A 17,225-nucleotide genomic window follows, 5' to 3' on the forward strand; every position below is an offset into this window, starting at 1 on the left:
GTAACTGTGACATTCTAAACCAGTGGTTCTCAACCTGTGGGCCGGGACCCCATTTGGAGTCGAATGACCATTTCACGGGGGTCGCCAAACAACGCAGTCCACCATTTTTTCCCCTTTTCCTTAGCTGTGCTACTCCCTTTTATTCCATTGGCTTTTGAAAGCCAATAGAATAGACTCTTTTGAATAGAGTCTAATTCTATTGGCTTTCAAAAGCCAATAGGAATTGTCCAGGCTGTCTCTGCCCTGCTGAGCCTGCCAAAAGTCCCATTCTGCAAACGGTGCTGCACCAGTTGAGTAGTCCTCAACTTACGACCGGTTGAGTAGTCCTCGATTTACGACCGGTTGGGGGTCGCGGCATTAAAAAGGTTGAGAACCACTGTTCTAAACCAACTGATCACAAATACATTGTTCAATAATCTTTCCCAAAAAACCTGCCCAAGATGTTCAATTATTTCCCAGATTTCCTTTCCCCTTTTTTCCGGATTAGAACAATATTTATCTCCTTGTAGTCTTCAGGGGCATTGCCAGATTATAGTTAGTGGTTTTGATAATTTTTTCCAATACTCTGATTGTAATATTTGAATTCATGCTATCTTTGTGCAGTGGTCTCTGTGTAACTTCTTACATTTTAACAGATTTCCTCTTAATAAGCTTCCTTTTCAAGATAACAAAACAAGTAAGATGTGTTCCGATTGCACTCGTCCCCATCTTAATGCACAAAAAGCATATTTTTTTACTTCCATGGGCACAGGGTGAGTTTTCCTTCCTGTCCTTCTCCAGTTCCATGCCACTGCTCTTTCTCCCCCCAGTCTGCTCAATCCAAAGCATGTTGAAAGATCAAAAGATTCAGCATGAGAATCACTAAGGAAAAGATTTTGGTGAAATATATATATGCATTACCAAAGCTTCAGTCCCATTAAGTGGAAGGTTGGCTCTAAATATTTTTACGGTAATGTTTTCCATGTAATATGGTCCAAATGTGTAGGAAATGACAAAATGCCAACATTCTATTTCAATCAGATGAAGAAAATCAGAAGAATTTCAAACTTGTGTGGAAACTATATTGCAGCAAGCCACAGCAGTCCTTTAATTGGTTCCCTGAAAGTCAGGCTACTCAGTATTATTCAGGATGATCAACGTCCATTTGTCCTTTGACGGTGGGAAGGCAACTGCTTTACTTCTGACATAGCTTCCTGATGGGTCAGTTACCCTATTCAAGGCTCCCAACCGTCTCTTCCTCCCTGCCCCATTTATTAAAAAATAAACAGTTTATTTTGATGCAGGATAAAGAATACATCATTAATTTTAAGTATAAAACAGCTACTTTTTTCAATAATTCTTTTTACTTAGTTTACGTGTAAGGAAAGAGCAGATTATTTATAAATTAAAAATACCATATAAAATGCATTTAGAATATCAAACAAGGGAAGCCACTCACGCAGTCACTTTTCTTGCTAGTACTGTTGCAGCCTCAAAGAAATTAAGTCTGGGAACTAAAGACAAGAGATGGGACAGTAGATTTGCCCTGCAACTCAAGTTTTGAGTAAGATTTTGATCAGGTTTTTTTTCCCCAAAAATGTAAAACATAATTAAGACACAAAAGGAAAACAATTAAATTTTGAGAAATAAATATAAACATGTATTCTAGAATTCTGGACTGATTTGTATATTTACATATGTAAAGGTAACCATGCTAGAAGATCCTTCTATCTTTTACAAGATTGAAAGAAATTCTTCAAACCTGAGCTGGAGATTAAACGTGTTATTTTAAATATCATATTTAATGTATGCAGAAATTACCTGGAATAAAAATACTTCCCTGTAAAAGTCATTACTTTGAAAGCCTATTCTGACATACAGCAAGGCTTTGTTTCTACAATATCCATCAAATAACTATAGGGAGAAAAAGTAGGAAGAACCAGGTTGTCAGAAGGATCAATGAGTTTTGTTGGGTTTGCAGATAGAGGTGAAGGGCCTGAACTAATGACCTGCATTATGCCTCACAGACACTGTTTAGCACTGCACAATACTTTAGAGAATGTCTGGTGGAAATTCTGAATTTGTTCTGAAGAAAATAATCACAAAGCTTCTGTGGGGGGGAAGAAGTGGTGATTCTGCAGGTTACATGTTATCTTTTAACTATGTTGTTTTACAGCAGTTTAAATTAGGAAAACACTTCTAAAAATAGACAAATAGGTCAACATTTTTTAATTATGCAATTATACACAGTCATTAAGCAAATGTTGACAAGACAACCCACAAAACTGGTTTTGAAAGAGAATCAGGCAAATTTTGCAGGCAGGTGTCAATGGCTCTTTGCTACTCCTTCAGCTGGAACCTTGTAAGCCACATTCATTTGTTCCTGGAATGTACTGTTTTCTGAAAGAATCCTAAATTTTCTTTCAATTTACTTTTGCCATTCACTTTGAATCAGCTGCACCTCTTGAATCCAAGATACTTTCCCCATCTACCTCTCTAAAATCTGTTACAATTTTTTGCTCTCTCTCCTCTCTCTCCCACCTTTCAAACATGCTGCCAAATCAAGTTAGAAAAAAAAACTTTTTAAGAGCTGGGAACAATGTTACCACAGGGTGCCAAATTTGCAGTGAAAGCCCCAAAGGCTGTTGTCACGCAACGTTTGACAAGGCTCGCCAAATGGTTTCTTTAGGATATAAACGGCTTGTGAAGTGACTGAGGCCTTTGTATCTACAGCTGAATGCTGCAGATGGGAACGTTTCTGCCAAGAATGAATAACTGCTGTTTCTGCCATGTGAGGTTTTACACACATAATTAAGGAACACACTCCTATGTATCTAGCAGTATTTTCCTGCTTGGGAGCGGGGCTGGGTAGGTTTCTCCCTCTCAAGGGACCAAAAAGGTTGGTTTTCTGAAACAACGGACAGCTAAAAATGCAACATGCAATTAATCGAAGTACATTATTGTGCAACCTATTATATACCAGACATTCTTCAACATTTTTGCCAAGGAAATAATACGGTGCTTAAGAAGTATGGTTGGCAAGACAGAGCACAGAGCAAATGGCTAACTTCAGCATCCCCACCACAAATTGTGCCTGGTCACTTTGAATTCCGAGTATTATTCTGTCAACACATCCTAAAGTTTCTGGCGCATTTAAAAAAATGCACTACCTTAGAAAACACACTGTGGTAACTGCACAAAGAATACTCTTTCAGTATCACATGCTCAAGATTAATACTCCCAACCTGAAGACTTACATCATATATTTGCTGGATTTTATTACTTTTATTGTATAAAGTCAGTAAGCCTTGAACTTAACACAAAATACTTCCAGCAGGATGCATAAATTACCCAGACAGAATTAAGCTGCAATATAATTCTCTTCTGAGAATTCTGAAGGAGAATATTATTTGTTTTAAATAGTTTTCTCCATGTTTGTCATTTGATAATGAATTCCAGACCTAACTTTCAATAAATTGACTTATTTTAATAGCCTAGCTCTAACATTTCTCTGCTTCTTGGCCTCTGACGGTGCAGTTCTGTATTTGCCTGGGCAAAAAGCACCCCTTGTTCTCAGTTGTCAGGACAGGCTGGATCCTTTTAAAGCAACATACAAACTCTATTGTTGGAGTTGGGGCTTTCCCCCCCCCCCCCGCTCCCATCCTTTTCAGAAACTATCTCTGGTAATGCAATGTTTCCAAAAAGTAGGAAAACAAATCAAGATGTTTTCTCTGGAACAGAATGTATTCTTACCACAGTTATCTGGAAAATTCTCACTTACCTCAATTTTGTCAGTCTTTGCATCTCCCCAATAAAGTTTGTTTTCTTCAAGATCCAATGCCAAACCATTAGGCCATCCTAGAGAAGTATTCACCAGCACTTTCCTCTCAGATCCATCCAGATAAGCAGACTCAATCTTTGGATTTTCACCCCAGTCTGTCCAATACATATACCTTTTGTGGAAGGAGAAGAACAGCAGTGTTATTTTTACATGCAAGTATTTTATCAACTATATTATTGCATTTTTAAAGTGTGCCTTTCAGCAAGAAGCTTTTCCATGAACTGGCACTAAAGAGAAAGATTCATTCAAATTCGTATAAGATGATTTACAGATGGCCTCTCCCTCCAGCAAGATTAGCCAAAATGTACAAAGGATACTCATCATTATGTTGGAAATGTAAAAAAGGAAAAGGGCACATATTTTCATGTTTGGTGGCTATGTAAGGAAGCACAGAGATATTGGCGTATGGTTTGGGAATGGGTAACAGAAATGAGTATGCAAAACATCCAGTATAAGCCTGAGACATTGTTGTTAGGAATTCTTGAAAATAATGTTAGTAAAGAAGATATATATTTATTCACTCAGGTGGTTACAGCGGCAAGAATTGTATTCGCTCAAAATTGGAAAGCTACGGCTATACCTAGTGAGGAAATCTTAATTCATAAAATTATGCACTGCGCAGAATTAGATAGGTTAACTAAGAGACTCAAAAATCAGGATGAAACGGATTTTTATCAAATTTGGGATAAATTTTATAGATGGTGGGGGAAAAATATGGTAGTTATTGTAATGAGATAAGTTAAGATTGAGATTAGAGTGATGTTATTGTAAAGGGTTTTTTTCTTATATTAGTAGTTAATTGTGAATATGAACTGTGATGTATGTCAAATCTGATTTACCATGTTCAATGTTTTTAATTTTTGTTATTCAATAAAAATATTTTTAAAAAAGAGAAAGATTCATTCAAAGATTTCAGAGCTTGCAAGATATAGAAAGGGATAATAATATCATATGGAAAAATACTTTAAATGAGGAAGGAAATTTTTTACCTAAAAATCATCAGCCTAGAATAAATAGACTGATGGTTGTGTATTCCAAATTTACTAAATACTAATAAAAAATATGCAGTTGGGAAAACATATTCTGTTACACTGCCACTGGAAAATGGTATGGCAAAACAGGTAACATTTTTAAAGTACAAGTGGTTCTGGACTTAGTTACAACAGCCTTGGAAAAAGTGATTTATTACCTTCACTCACACTTACACCCATCACACCACCCCTACGGTCACATGATCACAATTTGAGTTCTTGGTAACTGTTCTGGGTGGTGTGATCACTTTTAGCTGATTTCCGGGGGGGGGGGGGGAAGATGCTCATTGGGTATGCTGGATTTGCTTAATGATCATATGATTTGTTTAATAACCACAGTGATTTGCTTAACAATCATTGTAAAAAAAATTGCTGTAAAATTGGGTCTGACTTATGACTGGAACAATTTAAATGTAAATTCTAGTCCCAATTGTGGTTGTTACGTTGAGCAATAGCAATAGCACTTAGACGCATATACCACTTCACAGTGCTTTACAGCCCTCTCTAAGTGGTTTACAGAGTGGCGTATTGGCCCCAACAATCTGGATCCTCATTTTACCCACCTTGGAAGGATGGAAGCTGAGTCAACCATGAGCCGGTGAGAATCAAACTTCTGGCAGTTGGCAGAATTATCCTGCAATTATACTGCATTCTAACCACGGCTCTACAAAGACTACCTGTGACATGTTCCATAGCACAGAAATGCAAAGGCAAAACAACCACCATAGTTTTTTAAGACTGAACAAATACTCGCAAGACTTACCCCATCACAGGATTGAGCACTATTGCTCTAGGTTCATCTAAGTTTTCTGAAATAAGGATCTTTCTTGACGTCCCATTCAAACGTGTAACTTCAATCCGATCTGTACCAGTATCAGTCCAATACAAATTCCTACCCACCCAATCTACTGCAATGCCATCAGGATGATTTATCTCTGTTGTTACTAGAGTCTGGGCTCCAGATCCATCAAGAAATGCCCGTCGAATAGCTCTGACATCATCATCTGTCCAATATATGTAGCCCTCAACAGGGTCATAGTCAATTGCAATAGCATGCCTAATGTTGTCTATTTGCAGAATAACATCTGTGAAGTCTGGCATGTCCAGGGAAATTCTTCGTAGATCCGTTCTTCTAGCGAGCAAAAGGACTTCCTCAGCACCTAGGAAAAAGTGATAATCAGTAAACTACCAATAAACAGTTCGTTCCTTGTGCCATGTAGTTAAATTGTTGCTAGTTCTAGTTTTCCGATTAACTTTACATTATGAAATGTATGGATTGCATAGAAAAAGGCAATCTGATCGTGAAGGAAGATCACAATTTTTTCTCCAATGACAATAATGTTTTAGGACAACAGTAATTTCTGATTCTACTGAAACAACTAGAAATATACATTTTCTGGTTCTACTGAAACAACTAGAAATATACATTTCTTAAGTACAACTCCTATACAAAGACACTGCTTACAGTGTCTTCAAAGTGATGCTCTCTGGGACTTTTTTCCATCTGAGATATCATCATGACAGCAAGTCATGCGATTCCTGGTCTTATAGTTCACAGTCATAGCGATCCCAATCACCCATTGCAATGCATATCCAATTATGGAAAATGAACCAGGCAAATGCAGCATTCATATTTATATGTCCAAAAAGCAAGAAAGGACTGGGTAAGATAATGGAAAGGATGAACTGGAAGACAGAGGTGCGCAAACACAGCTGCTTGAGGTGCCAATCTGTTTTGGATGCAACAGATACTTCTGGTGTAGTCATCCAGGGTATGAATTCAAATATCCTTTTTCTGTCCTTGCTTCTGAGGAATTAACATATGATAGATATACCTCAATTGAGGTTATGAACCATTAATTCAGATTTTGCAATCCTCCTAAAGTCAAGCAGCAAAAGAATACAGTACTTTGAGTCATCAAATTCTTTAAAAATACTACATGCATTGTTCTGAAGGCTGTGTTCTTTGAGCATGGTGCAAACCTCTAATGCCTTCAGTGCCTGTTTCTTGTATTATATTTCTTCTTCTAACTAAATCCCAAACAGTAGCCATAAGACAGAAACTTCTAATATTCTTATGAGAGTGAACAGAACTGTGTATAATAGTTCATTGTAGATCTGTATAAGAGCATTGATAATAGCCAATGTAATCCTAATATTCTCTTTAAAATGCATTTTTAATGTCATGTGTCAAGATGACATCTTTAGTGAACTACTGACCATGGCCAAGCTCTCAGAGAATAGGAAATAGCTATTAGACAAAATAAGCTTAAAATGTTGAATAAAGTTGCAGACTATTGCTAAAACGAGAATCAAAGCCCAATTTCAGTCTAGATCATTACTTGTAGTTGATTATTCAGGATAATTGGCTATGTATCTGAATTTCCTTTCCATCCCACCTTTTTTTTATTTTTGACAGCCTAGAATATTTGAGGACTCATACGTTTAATGACATCTGAATTGTACTGATATTCTACAATCAAGATAAAATAAACAATACAATTTTAAACAGCGAGAGTGGGATCTGTAGCTATTAAATGGTGTAACTTCTTACCTATGAAGTTACACCATATAATAGCTACAGATCCCACTCTTATTAAAATAAATAAAAAGATGCATGGGAAAAATGTTTCAAGAAATAGTTTTAAAATGTTTGCCTTTTTTTGCTAGTACTGGGCACGAATATTCACAGTGAAAGGATTTTTATGAACCTGAGGGAAAATATTACTGCTATGTGAGAAAAACACCTTCATAAAGCACTTTCAGAACCTGCTCTTCAAAGTGTCAGAGTATTTTGCCCTCTCAAAAGCTTGGCCTGGTTCCGACATCTTTAAACCGTTCATGTCTGGTTTTACTTGTCCCCATTTCATGCACATCTTCCAGGTAGGTTCCAGAGAACATCCTCTTTAAATGCACAAGAAAAGCATCACCTACATCTTGGTTCAGTTCCCTTTTTTCCAAACAACACTTTTTTCTTACCCTGAAGCCTCTTAACTGGTTGCCAGAAAGCTGCTTTTTTGGGTTATGGCTGTCCTTATTATGACAGACAATATACTTTAGAGCACATGGACAGATTCCACATCTGAATGTTTCTGAAGGAGATATGAATTGCAAGCAAGAACTGCCTCTGCCTCTCTCTCTCTCTTCCTGCCTAGTTTAAGCTCTCCTGCTCCCTGTTCAGTCATTTTTTCTACTTAGAGATGAGCATTAAAGATGCAATTTATCTATCTGCAGATTTGGACTGGTGCAGTTAACTCTCTTCAAGTTATATCATTGTTTTGTATGGATAGATCAAACCTCAGCCCATTAACTCCATATTCTTAAAAGAAATGAAGAACCAATCTTGGTCTGAATCCAATGTCCTGCTTTATGCTGCACTGTGTAATTTTTCAGTAAACCGCTTTCTTCCGCAATAGTTTCGTAAGCTCTTCAAATGAAACACTCTTATAATTAATAGTTTATTAAGGATAGTTGCATGTAGCATTTCAGTTTCCCAGTGATAGTTTGAAGGATTCAAGATTGTAAACAGGATTACCAACATGGTTCTTGTCTGCATCATCTTGAAGGCATGTCTTTTCCTGGGATTACCTGCCAGATTGTTTTTAGGAAAGGGTGCAACTATATTAAAACATTTTAACAGTAATTTTACTAAACACTATAATTAAAAGAAAGAACTAATGCAAACTAAAATAAAATAAAATAAAAGAATAATAGAAAGCACAGTAAAGGGAAAAGTTGAAGGGAAAAATAATATAGCAAAGAAAAAGAAAAGAAATATATAAAGAAATGACTTTCCCCCTTCATAACAACAAATTTAAATCAAATATAGGAAAGTTGCCCAGGAAACTGTTTTACTTTTAATTATTAAAACATCAGGCTATGGGTTGCTGAAGAGCAAGGAAGTGAGGACTAGCAGGAGAGGGAACAGATTTAAAAAGGATTAAATGGACCTGATGAACTTGCTCCAACTATCAACAAACTGAAGCCCCTAACCTATGGTCATACACTTACCCCAGTAGTACCCAGGAGTGGGTTTTGAATTAAGAAAACATGGGTAAGAATACAGCCTAATTGCTAGTTAAGAAATGTGTTCAATACTCTCTAAAATGCAATGGAGGAATGTGGAATTTATAGCCCACATACCAGATAACGGCTGCCAAGTTTTTTTTACAGACCCTGGGCTGTCTCCACTGCCTAAAATATCCCCCGGCTGTGCCATGGCCACCTAAGCTCTCTAAAGTTGAGTATAATCTCATAACTTTGTAAAGTCCAGGTGGCTCAACCAAACCAACAACAGCATCACTGTTGCTATGACAGAGAGACATCAAGACCTCACAAGGAGAAACACAACTGTCCTGAGCAGCTAATGAAGTCCTGAAAAATTGTTTTGCCATAAAACAAGATTGGTTTATGATGCAAGTTTTGAGGAATGGGTATCATTCCTTCCTCCCCCCTCCCTCTCTCCAAAAGTCAAAAGTCTTATTTGAAGGAAAAATATTTTTTAATTACCTGTTTGCAATTTTTAGTGGACCAGACGGATGGTGCTTTATTTAAGCATGGGTAGCAGAATGGCTCAAATGAATACATATCCAACATCAGGGGACTACTCAATTTTTAAAAATGTATTTAAATAAAAAAGCAGGCAGCATGTCAATTCTTCAGGTTAAGTTTTCTTCTTCTTTTAGCTCCATGATTCTATATTTATGCCCATTGGCATTTAAAAGATGACCTTGCCTTGTTAATAGCCAGCAAATCTGGTTACACCATTTGCAAGTGATTAAACTCTGGCATAGCTGCTATTCATACATTCGGTTTCATTTGAATAGGATGTGGGGCACAATCTTAATTCACTTAATTCATCCACCATACTAAACTGTGACTTGCTAAACTATGGTTTGCTGAATGTACCACAATTAACTAGATTCACACAGTATTAGCTAATAATCTCAACTCCTGGATATTTGTCCGTGTAGACTTTATGGCTACAAGATGGCCTGGTGGTCTATAGCACGGCTCTTTAACCAGTGGTACGGGTACCACCTGTGGTACATTGGCACCTGGCAGGTGGTACGTGACCATCCTAGAAAAGTGGTAGCGGGGGAGGGGAATGAGAGCGCTGCCAGGTGGGCAAGCAGGTGTCTTGCTTGGCTGTGCCTTGGGGGCACTTTTTTCAGTGCCATTGTAACTTCGAACAGTCACTAAGCGAACTGTTGTAAGTTGAGGACTACCTGTACTTTATCACTTTTTTCCTTTGGGGGGGGTCATCAAGTTTTTGACAACTTGCTAGGTGACTGGTGGTACTTGGATATTGCCATATCCTAAAAGTGGTACAATGGGTGAACAGGTTGAAAAGCCCTGGTCTATAGTCTCGAACTGTCTAACTTTCTAGGGCCAGTTGATTCCCATCATTAAGTCAAACCAAACAAACTACATTATTAATAAACTGCCCAGCACTGGTGTTCTATTTAAACGTACTTAAAAACATCTTTCTAAGATGGGTTGCAAATATGCCACACTGTTGAATTAATCAGTTTTCATTGAACACAAATATAGCCAAGAAAATAGTAATAGAAAGGAGAGATATACGAACTGAATAAATAACAGAATAACAGCGTTGGAAAGGACTGGAGGTCTTCTAGTCCAACCCCCTGATAAAGTAGGAAACCTTATGCCATTTCAGACAAACGGCTGCCCAGTCTCTTCTTAAAAGCCTCCAGTGATGAAGCATCCACAGCTTCTGAATTCAAGCCATTCCACTAGTTAATTGTTTTCATTGTTAGGAAATTTCACCTTAGTTCTAGGCTGCTTCTCTTCTTGATTAATTTCTATCCATTTTTCTTGTCTTCTCTTCTGGTGCTTTGGAAAATAGGTTGACCACCCTTTTCTTTGTGGCAGCCCCTCAAATATTGGAACACTGCCTCCTGTACAGTAGTGATGGAAACTAAACAAGGAGAGAAGCAACCTAGAACTAAGGTGAAATTTCCTAACAGTGAGAAATATTGCATTCGGTTTTGGTCACCACAATATAAATAGATGTTGAGACTCTGGAAAAAGTGCAGAGAAGAGCAACAAGGATGATTAGGAGGCTGGATGCTAAAACATGAAGAATGGTTGCAGGATTTGGGTATGTCTAATCTCCTTTTCACTACACATACCAAATCCTGCAACCTTTCTTCTTATGTTTTAGCATCCAGCCTCCTAATCAACCTTGTTGCTCTTCTCTGCACTCTTTCCAGAGTCTCGACATCTATTTACATTGTGGTGACTAAAACTGGATGCAGCATTCCAAGTATGGCCTTACCAAGGCATTGTAAAGTGCTATTAACACTTACGTGATCTTGATTCTATCCCTCTGTTAATGCAACCTAGTATTGCATTGGCTTTTTTGGCTCTTGCCACACACTGCTGGCTCATATTTAAGTAATTGTCCACCAGGATTCTCATAGAACTGCAAAGTTTTTCATGCCCCCCCCAAAGGGGGGGGGGAGAGTATGGTAATACTATAGCCTTCCTTAGTTACCAGAGTGGGCATTAGTGGGTTCATCCTATTCCAACCAGACCTGTTAGTAAATCCCAAAACTTTGATGTGATATATATTTTCCTTATTTTTTAAGCACTGAATTCTTTACAGCACAGGATATTTCTAGCTGAGTGGGAACTCTGGGATCTGTAATGCCATCAAACATCTGGAGGCTGCCCTATTCACAGACATTTGGGGGGAGGTTTGTACTCTGACACAGGTGTGGGCAACTATGGCCCCTTTACTACCTGTGGACTAACTCCCAGAATCCCTGAGCCAGCAATTCTCAGAATTCTGGGAGTTATAGTCCACAGGTCTTAGAGAGGCCATAGTTGCCCACACCTGCTCTACACAACTGAGATGGTACAACTAAGGCTAAGGATTCAAAACTCAGTGGCATGGTCAAATTCACTGCCTACAAAATTGCCCATAAATATTACCCCACATCATATTCTACAAGCAGCACAAGCAGCCATTTCTCAGATGGCATTCAAAAAGAAAAAATAATAAATCTCCCAAAGTTAAGGCTCATCAGCCAATCTTACTTGGTCCTGGAAAATTCCTTCCTTGGCCAGCGATGGAATCCAAAGCACTATTTAAGGCAGCACATATATTCTTACTGGCGTAAAAAAAAAAAAAAGTCTGTCTACATCAGCCAGCTATTTGTCCAAAAAAGAGGGGAGGGAGAGGAAATAAATATGACTCATTCAACAAGCAAGAAAATTACATAATTTCATTACTTTTAAAAGGGGAAAGTAAAGGTGAAAGTAAAGAACCTAATTTCCATTAATAGTGCAATAGTTTTAATAGTACAATCCTTTATTTACTGTAACTAATATTATTAAAGTGCCTTATTTTCCTTTTCCATTCCCCAAAGCTTTATATATCTTTTGACAAAACTAATATCCATAGAAGGGTATGCCTTTTAATTAGCATTTAGAAGCACCTGTTAACAATAAGTGGATTTGAAAGGAAAACGGGCCACACTGCAGAAGTGTTGGTCTATTTATCCTCAGTCCCCCCTTAATGCTATATTCTGTTTTTGTAGTTAATGAAAAACCAGGCAGAAAGCAGACTAGAGATGGTGAGAGAGTGTGGTACTATGTGCATATCCCTCTGTGTGTCAAGGTTTATAACCAAGATAAGATTACCTTTCATCTGCGAGTTTTAAATTACTATACTAGCATACAGCCTTCCAAGATTGTTGCTTTGCACCCTTGTGATTAAAAAACCATCTTTCTACTCTGGAAATGGCAGCTGCAGTCTATTGGCAAAATTATCTCCAATCAAAACTGACAGCAGCAAAGCAGGCCAGCTCCACAAGAGCTACTTGTCATTTTCCCTTTGGCTCTCTCTGAGTTTGACAAGTGACAAGGCACCTATAATATAGCAACAAATGCTCCAGTTTATTCATCCAACCTAAACAAATGTAGACAGCATTTTGCTTTTGCTAATGCAAAAAATGCAGCATTATTCCTTTCTCATTAGTCCATCTACTAATCAGACTATAACAATGGTCTATTGTAGATATTTCTTTCTCTTCTTCTCTTCCCCCCCCCCCCTCTCCCAGCTAATAGGACTAACTTCTTACAGCCATCATTTTACTGGTAGAGCCTTGGGATGGGGAATAGGTTTAACAAAGTCTAAAACTAGCAAATACCACTACCACTGCTACCTTTAGAAAGTAATGAGCGTCTATTTGTCTCTTCAATACTGAACCATACCCCCAGAGGGATATTAACACCAAATCATTTTTAAAGCCATAAATACATAAGCCTGATTTGTCTGAACAATTTCCTACCATTAATAACAGAAAAATATTTTTGAAGATTATAAGAACAATGGAAAAAATTAAAATGCAAGTTATTTTGACCAACCATGCAAAACAATGAGTACTTGACGATTATGTTCAACATTTACAGTCACTTGATATTGCACCAATTGTTGATCCACAGCTCTGCTAGAGGAAAGGTAGGAATTATAGAAAGAAGATCACTGGAGAAAGTATTATTTCACTAGAATCAATCATATTATATATGCCACTATAAAGTGTTTATCAGAAAAAATGAATGGCAAGGAATATTGCCATTAAAAAAAATAATTCTTGTTGAAATTACTTTGTTCCACACTTTGAGAAATCCAAATATTATGATCCCATCATGAAACACTTGTAGAAAAGTTTCATATGCTCTACAAATAGAATTTAAACCAGAATTGTTTTTGTTAGGAATATTAAGACCTAATTATGGTAAAGAGAATGACTATTTGATATTGCATGTTTTAACTGCTGCAATGATAGTATTTGCCCAATTTTGGAAAAATGAGAATCTACCATCCGACCAGATTATGACCAGTGTGCAGAAATGGATAGACTAACATTAGAAATGAAAGAAAAAGATGATTCAATTTATTTTAGAACTTGGGAAAAATTTTATCAATGGTTAGAGACATGTTAGAACTTGAAGGATTTAATATTTTAGAATAGATGACTGATTTTTAATCGAGTTCTAACTAACATTTTGATGATATGATTACTTTTCCTGATTTACTGATTTTTATTTGTTACTTTTGATTGTTAGGATTTTTTATTTTATTTCTTTTTCGTGTGATTTTATTAAAAGTGTTTACTTAATAGATTAACGTATTTGTTTACTAATTTTTTTAATATGTTACAGTTTAAGCTTTGTTAAAAATGGTTGAATATACTTACTCATTATTATGAACCAGACAGTTGCTTGTTTGTTGAAATATGTGATTGTACCTATCCTTATTTTACCCTAATTCCTTATTTCCTTCCCCTCCCCCTTTCCTTTTTACCCTTCCCTTTACCATACCTGTATTTTTCCTATGTTTCCTTGCCTATATAAATTTAATAAAATTTTGTTAAAAAAAAGAGAAAAGTTTCATATGCTTATTTATAATAGACAATCTAGATGATTGTTACTAAAGATAAAAACCTTATAATAACTGAGGGATATTTAAAATTTTTGTAGAAGTTTTAAATAGGATTTTAAAACTATTTTCTAATGTTAAACAGTTACATCTAGTTGAAAAAAACAAACAGGCATTTTATAAGCCAACTACTCAATATTCATTTATACACAAGCAAATTCAACCTAACTGATTATTTATGTGGAATGAATATTTGTGTCTGTGTGAATCCCTTACCACTTAATCCACATTTTTATTTCTATTACATTTTGGGGTAGAAAACATAAATCATCTGGACCGTCTGGTTAATTCACAATGTTACTCTCAATTAAAATGGTTACTGCTTTTCCTTTAGGAAAGTTATATTTAAAATTACACTTCATAATTACATATATTGTATTTTACAATTAACAGATAGCTAATATATAGCTTTTTGCCATATTATCACTAAAGAAACTCTTATGTTCTCAAAAATTATATGCTATTATGTAATTGCAATTTATAAATTTATAATGTTACACATTCACATTAGTGAAGTAAAAAAGTGGAAGAAGAGCAGTATCTCAATTTAACAGGAGAAAATATCACATAGATTCTATTCTATACTGCAGGCATAATAAAATATACTGTATTTAATTCACGGCAATCCAAATAAAAAACTTTGAGGGAGACTTTAAAATCAGGAGAAATGGGTTTAAGGAGAAGACAATCCTCTCACAATCAAACTTCTTGGTTGGTAGCTCTGCATTTAAATTTTTTTAAAAAGACACATCATGGTCACTCATAACTTGGTTTCTGATGAATCCAAAATTATTTAAGGAACAATTCAGGCATTCTCTATAGTATACAAAGTATTAATCTGAAGAACACAATTCTTGAGGAAATCTCAAAAGTGAATATATTAATGCAAGTTAAATTCCTCCTGAGTAATATATTAAAAGTCCTTGGCCACCAGTGAGTTAATTAATAAGATGGGGAGTCAAAGCACATGGATGTTGGCATAAGGCAGAGAACCCACAAAACGTGCAGAGCTTGGGAAAGAAATAATCCATAAAAGTGAACCCAAAAGCTACATATTCTTATGCAAAACCAGACTTCCTGTTCCCATCCCACTTTCTACCCTTTTGATAAAAAGGGCTGAAAGAATGTCTAGCTGAACAATAGAAAGGTGCAAATACCACATAAACAGTCACTCATTTCTGTACCCTTAGCCAAAGTACTAAATGCCCACTGGGGCCATTTCCCATTGCCAGAAACACAAGGTCAATATGAGTCTTCTGAAAGGCTTGTTCTGAGCATTCATCAAGGGTTTCTAAAGCTGTGAAAAGAGGGCCTTTTTTTAAAGGGGAGGGAAACCCCCCCCCTGTTCTTTCAATATCTTAGGAAGCACATCAATAACACAATTGCAGCAGACAGAATAATGAAAACTGGCCTTGCTTTCTTCCAGATACAAATTCAGTTTTCAGCATTGTCCACATACACACAAAACAAGAGCAACAAGTGGTGGAGGTGGGAAGAGGGAAAGAAAGAAAGAAAGAAAGAAAGGAAGGAAGGAAGGAAGGAAGGAAGGAAGGAAGGAAGGAAGGAAGGAAGGAAGGAAGGAAGGAAGGAAGGAAGAAAGGAAGGTTGGCAATGGCCAACATCATTTGCTGCCCAAAGATCTCTAGGCTAAGTGCATCTATACCAGGACTTCCCAACCAGGGGTGCGAGATGATATTCTAGGGGGTGCAAAAATTTGAGTTTTCAAAATTATAGTGCATATGCATAATTCATTGCCATTATTTCAAACTTTTGTAAGGGGTGCACGAATATATCAGAAGCGTTTTAGGGGTGCGGGATATAGAAAAGGTTGGGAACCACTGATCTATATGATTCATTGTTATCCAATGTTTCATGGCTGGATTCCACAGCATAATAATGTTAAACAAGCAAAATATTACTAACAATTTACTTAAAAATTATTTTATATAATCAAAATGGACTTCAATAAAGGTACATCTTTTATTTTAGTAATGATATGTTTTCTGTCACCATTTTCCATCTCTTTTCAGAAAACAAAATAACATATTTGAAATGGATTTTATTTTTTTAAAAAATCATAGTATCATCTAATACAAAGGTCTTCCTTCAGAATTGCAGTCCAGATAATACACACACATATACATACACACAGAGATATAGAGATAGAGATAGACAGACAGACAGACAGACACTGCAGTCCAGATATGATGAAGATATAACTTTCACCTCAGACTATTTTCGGCAGAGGTGATTCATAATGTTGCCATAATTTGTTATGTATACCAGAATCAGTTTTGGAGATTTGGAGCAAAATAATCATGATTTGTATGGTGACTTCCCAAAGTCATGGTTGCACCTTGATATGTACCTTGGTTCAGAAATAACATGCTTATAACAAATCAAGATTTATAAAAGAGCCATGGTGGCGCAGTGGTTAGAATGAAGTATTGCAGGTTGACTCTGCCCACTGCCAGGAGTTCAATCCTGACCGGCTCAAGGTTGACTCAGTCTTCCATCCTTCTGAGGTCGGTAAAAATGAAGACTGAAATTGTTGGGGGCAATATGCTGACTCTGTAAACTGCTTAGAGAGGGATGTAAAGCTCTGTGAAGTGGTATATAAGTCTGAGTGCTATTGTATAAAGCCAAATTATCATGGTTTCAAATTGTGGTTGTTGCAAACAAAAAAAAAAAAAACATTACTTTCTGGGAGCAGTTTCACATATCATGGTAAATCTTAACTAAATTGTAATAACTTTCTATTATGGGCAAACTCTTTACTTCTCTGAGATAAACTTGGACTGACCTCTCAGGCCAAGCTAAACAAACACACACATATAAGTTCACATGCATGTAATTGCATGAAAGAATGTAGAGACAGAATAAATGCACAGAAGATTATAAG

At 36.6% G+C, this 17,225-nt stretch overlaps 1 protein-coding gene across 2 annotated transcripts in view; it reads right to left on the reverse strand.

The window, feature by feature from the left end:
• Positions 1-17,225, reverse strand: part of LRP5 (LDL receptor related protein 5) — a 136,759-nt gene that overhangs the window by 45,215 nt on the left and 74,319 nt on the right. For both annotated transcript variants that reach the window (XM_039331262.1, XM_039331261.1), the window contains exons 6-7: positions 5,615-6,011; positions 3,761-3,932 (exon numbers count right to left, since the gene is read on the reverse strand). In XM_039331262.1, coding sequence (XP_039187196.1) covers positions 3,761-3,932; positions 5,615-6,011 — 569 coding nt within the window. The remainder of the gene's footprint in view (positions 1-3,760; positions 3,933-5,614; positions 6,012-17,225) is intronic.

Source organism: Crotalus tigris, unplaced genomic scaffold, assembly GCF_016545835.1.
Source record: "Crotalus tigris isolate CLP2741 ecotype Arizona unplaced genomic scaffold, ASM1654583v1 scf7180000024436.1354646, whole genome shotgun sequence".
Classification (NCBI taxonomy): Eukaryota; Metazoa; Chordata; class Lepidosauria; order Squamata; family Viperidae; genus Crotalus; species Crotalus tigris.